The sequence below is a fragment of the Papaver somniferum genome, chromosome 2 (genome assembly GCF_003573695.1).
Source record: "Papaver somniferum cultivar HN1 chromosome 2, ASM357369v1, whole genome shotgun sequence".
NCBI lineage: Eukaryota > Viridiplantae > Streptophyta > Magnoliopsida > Ranunculales > Papaveraceae > Papaver > Papaver somniferum.
In genome coordinates, this window is record NC_039359.1 from 183,561,188 (window position 1) to 183,566,050 (window position 4,863).

The following is a 4,863-nucleotide window of genomic DNA, read 5'->3' on the forward strand; positions in this document are numbered from 1 at the left end:
CCTCACAAAATAGATTTGGTGCAGGACGGATATCCTAGTTATATTTCAGGAAGGTGCTTCAGAGAAAATTACTGGTTTACGCTCAGATATCAAAATCCACACTAAAAAATGGGAACGAATTAAAACAACATATTTGTGTTATATGAAATTTGAAGGCTCAAGCACACAAATTTAGAATATGAAATTTTAATTAACCCTAAACCAAGTTTGTGGTTTTGCAAGGAGATACCATTACAGTTAACTTCAAATCTATAATCATAATAATTATATGCTTTTAGTGAATAAATTCTGATCAAAATGAAAAAGTTAGAGCATCACTTTTACCATCACTTCCTCACTGTATAATTGCACTACCATGGTTGAACACCTCACACTGCACATTTTTCGCCAGCATTGTATAATCTAACACTCTGATTCATCATAAATAAGAAATATTGGAGATCAAATATAATACAACACCATGTAAACAAAAATAGTGTTTTAAATTTTATTTTTTTACTCTAATTCGTGAATGCTGTAAAAATCGATCGTGGTTTTACCTTGCTGAAACAGGACAGCTTGAGGATCAGATAGTTCCTTCCCTGGGATAGGAGGATGGATTGTTTTCTCCATGATCCAAGAAAGGTTATTAGGGTTTTTTCTTCTCCTTTCTAGGATACGGAATGAAAAACAAAGGAGCAGTCAGATTTCAGAAAAATCTAACTCCTTTAAATCCTAACTAATTGGGTTTTACCTTGTTGCGAAACAATGTTCACAGATATTTTTCGAGAGATTTTTCGATATTCTCTCGATTGGTTTCGTCAACTGATTCTGCCGAGTTTACTCTGATGAATAGAGATACGGAGAAGGAGAACAGAGAGAAGAAGGAGAAAAAACACGAAAGAAAAAAAAATTGCAGCTAGGTTAGGTTTTTTTCTCTACCTTAATCCCTCGAGTCTTGCCAAGTGTCCTCTTCAGATTTAACGTGAGAACTCTTCTCTCACCGATCGTGGCCTTCTTCTCTGAGAGATTGTAGGGAATTCAACGGTGACGCTCACCATTCAACATGGAGCGAGATATGAGTTAGGATTTTAAAGGAGTTAGATAATTAATAGTAAACTGGGTCTTATTAGGATCAATCCAGCCATGTTAGACATTAACAGAGATAAATTTTGACAGCATGAATGTTTTGAGAAAAAATGAACTTATCTATTCACCACTCAAACAACTTCTATAAAAACAGATACAGCGACTGAGAAGTGGTTGTTAGTAAAAGGATTCTTCTTCAGACAAGCTCATGCAACTGCCAACAAATATTTTGGTCTTCTTCAGACAAGCTCATGCAACTGCCAACAAATATTTGGTCATACACCGATTAATCTCCTGCAATAAACAAATGCTTGACGTGGTTCTGTTACCACATGCAAGCTTTTAGATGCCTCCCCATGATCCATCCTTTGGGATATCTCTATCAACTGTCTCTTTGCGAACTTCTGACTTTGAACACCTAAGTTCTTCAAGCTGCGACAAAATACAACGAAAAAGGCTAATTGAGGCGAAAGCGCTAAGTAGATAATTAAGACTAAATAGATAACTAAGGCAACACTTGTTCAGTATTCCTTAATAAGCTCAAACACGGCAACTATGATTTTATTGGACTGCAGTGAAAGGAAACTAGATACCTCTTTGCAGGTTTTTTGATGTGTTACTGAAAGCTCATTGTATTTTATCTGCAAATCTGAAATTTCAGCTTTAAGCTTTTCATACTCGCATATAGTTGGACCCCCTAACTTTTGCTGCACAAACCTGTTGAGCAGAAACAGAAGACACGTGTGTCTATTTGCTAAATGACAATCATGTCGAAGAAAGAAGATGATGCAAGTAAAATTTGTTTTACCCAGCTGCTTTAAGAGCATATGGGTTCAGCAACAGTTTCTATATTTCAAGAGTAAGAGACAACAAATGATATTTAGTGTCTTTCTACATCAATTATCAAACCATCTGGAAGAACAAATCATTACTCTACGAATGCCAAAGCTAAAATAGAAGGGATCAACTGGGCGAGAGATAATTGGCATACACAATTGTGTAATAAGAGAGTTAGCTGGGAAGTCGTAAGCTTCTCAAAAACTGGTTTCAACAGACAGATTCACAAAATTAGAAGGTAACTTACTCAACTGCTGATGAAGGTTTCTCCTTGTCATTCTGTTCATAAAGTGCAACAAGAACTGCAAGAAAATCCATATATTAAGACTATTAAATAAATCTTCTTCTTCTTTTTTTGGCAAAACTTACTAGAAGATTTTATTCAACAAAAAGAAACAACTAATAATAAGCTGTAGAAGAATTGCTGCTACCAACAGAAGGTAAACAATAAGAAAAACCTTTGGTGAGGGCATCAAGCACTCCAGTTGATTCTAGATACTTCCTAAATGCTTCCTTCTTTGCTTCCTTTTCCTACAGAAGAATCATTAATTAGAATTAAACCCAAACTGCAAATAGAAATCTATAAGGCGATAATCACTCTCGCAAGGTAAGTCTATAATTATATCCAAAATTAGACACAGTAATGTGTCCCCGTGAAAATGGTTTACATGGTATTAAGTGTACAGACAGAAATACAGTCATATGGGTTTGCTTATGGGGATTCATCATGTTTGACCCTTTTCACCTGTGCCATAAACTGAGACCCAACATGTTCCTTGGCATCACTACATAGTAAAAGAATCATGAGCCTGTGTCTAAAACACAAAATCAAGCTGAAGGGCTGGATCTAAAAATGGTCTGCAACTGTTATTTTTCCATTAATATAGCTAGTTGCTATAGAGCCATGAGCCATAATGCCACTCATGATCTGAAGAAGAGGTCTAAGCCAACTAACCAAGGGAATCAGATACCCTAAGAAGCTTTTGTGCTACAATCATACATGCTACATTAATACAAAATTTGATAATTATATGCAATGGTATCCAAGTTAAGGGAATGAGCCATTCGGCCCTCATCCATTGTGATTGACGCAACATGCTGTCAAAGGTACCATGCTAGGAAGGAATCTTGTTCCCCCTAATCAGATAACTCAAATGAATCCGCACAGAAAATGGGCAGATCTTAATCATAAATGTTTCATCATCCACTGACAATGCTACAATGTTTTCTTGATTCTGAGGAAATGGAACAAGGCTGGTTATTAATTTTATGTAACTACCAAGATCCACAAGAAAGTAGATATCATCGTGATAAGAAAAAAAAAATTGCTTCATGTTAAAGCAGATTCGCTGATAAATTTTCTCAAATTGATCAATGTATTAACAGAAAACACACCATACAAGTACGATTATAAAAAAGGAAAGCACCGCTTTCATGATTAATGTGAAATTCTTTACATTTTTCTAATTAATGTAGATCAAAATTCCAGATTATAAAATGTACTCCGTATTTGTTAAGCAAGACTTAGAAATTGAAGGAATTGGATTAATGAACATTACCATTTCAATAGCATACGTGATGAGAAGAAAACTCCTTGAAAAAGAGAACAGATATATGAGATAGATTTGGGTGTTTTCTAGGGTTTGAAAGCAGAAACTTAAGATGGAGAAAGACGCTGGGTAATGGTACTAAGTGACACGTAGAGACCAGCAGGTGGTCTTAACCCACTACAGTTCTAACTTCATTTATGACTAGGTTAGAGTAAGGCTGGAGCCTGGAGGTGTGAAATAGAATAACTTTATTTAAGTTTCGAGTTTTTAACACTTGATCTCTTTCAAATATCTTTCTCCAAACTCTGTAATAAGAAATCTTGAGAATTAGTAACCCACTCACATCTCCCGTATAGCTCCATTTATATCCCTTTTAACAAAGGTGCATGACCAATTACTAAAAAAATTAGTAGAAGCAGTAACTCTTGAATAACATTACTCGTTGTCCAATTTATACCTTTTAAAGAACCATTAATAGTCTTGATTACAATTTTATTATCTCCTTATAAATGTAGATGCATTTATCGGCATGAGATGAAACTTCATCTCAAGATATGGTGGTGTATTAAGGGCATCTTGGCTCAAGACAGAATGTTGCACCATCATGGTGCATTATCCAGATGGGGATTGGCCATGTCCAGTGTTATATTATCATGGTGCATTGCGCCAGTGATTAGTTTTCTAAGTGAGATATCGCACCATCATGGTGCATTACGCAGAAACATTGGACAAGAGCCAATATCGCACTATCATGGTGAATTACGCAGGGTACACTGGTCAAGAGTCAATATTATACCATCACGGTGCATCAGCCAGTAACCACGAAAATATCGCACCATCATGGTGTATCACGCCAGAGGGTGGTGACGGAGAGCAATATTGAAAAGGAGAGGATACCAAGTATGCCACCAACTTTTTCGTTTGACAACATGTATGGAAAAAACCTAATACAAATTCAAGCAGACCAACTTAATGATCAATGACAATATGTACATAGAGTTTATATCTCCATCTCTTCTCAATCAGTACTAACCTATACGAAGTTGACTCTAGTACATAATCAAGCGACTCTTTTAAATGAGTTTTGATTCACTAAAATATGACAACCAAACTTGACATACCAACACTTGGTGGGTTCAACCGAGCTATGCTCTAACAAATTGTTTTTGTACACACCTTACTTTGGCACCAATCTTACAAACATCTTTGTGAATTTGATGAAGAAGATTCATGGAGGAGGAATCACATGAGCCATCAAGTGTGTCGCTTCTATGTCTCTTGCAAGAATTTTCCTTCATACAACTGAAGGTACACAGGCGGACTATCTTGGGAGAACCAATAGAGTTCCCAATCGGATCTATAGAGAAAGTGTGACAAATTCGCTCAATCAAGTAAGGAAATCCTAACT

The 4,863-nt window shown here is 36.1% G+C and overlaps 1 protein-coding gene across 1 annotated transcript; it reads right to left on the minus strand.

The window, feature by feature from the left end:
• Positions 1 to 1,062: 1,062 nt before the first annotated feature.
• Positions 1,063 to 3,663, minus strand: LOC113349964 (c-Myc-binding protein homolog). The gene is made up of 5 exons (XM_026594009.1): positions 3,465 to 3,663; positions 2,364 to 2,436; positions 2,153 to 2,207; positions 1,662 to 1,785; positions 1,063 to 1,500 (listed from the first exon to the last, which is right to left on the minus strand). The coding sequence occupies exons 1-5, from the start codon at positions 3,465 to 3,467 to the stop codon at positions 1,411 to 1,413; spliced, it is 345 nt and encodes a 114-aa protein (XP_026449794.1). The 5' UTR covers positions 3,468 to 3,663; the 3' UTR covers positions 1,063 to 1,410.
• Positions 3,664 to 4,863: the final 1,200 nt, after the last annotated feature.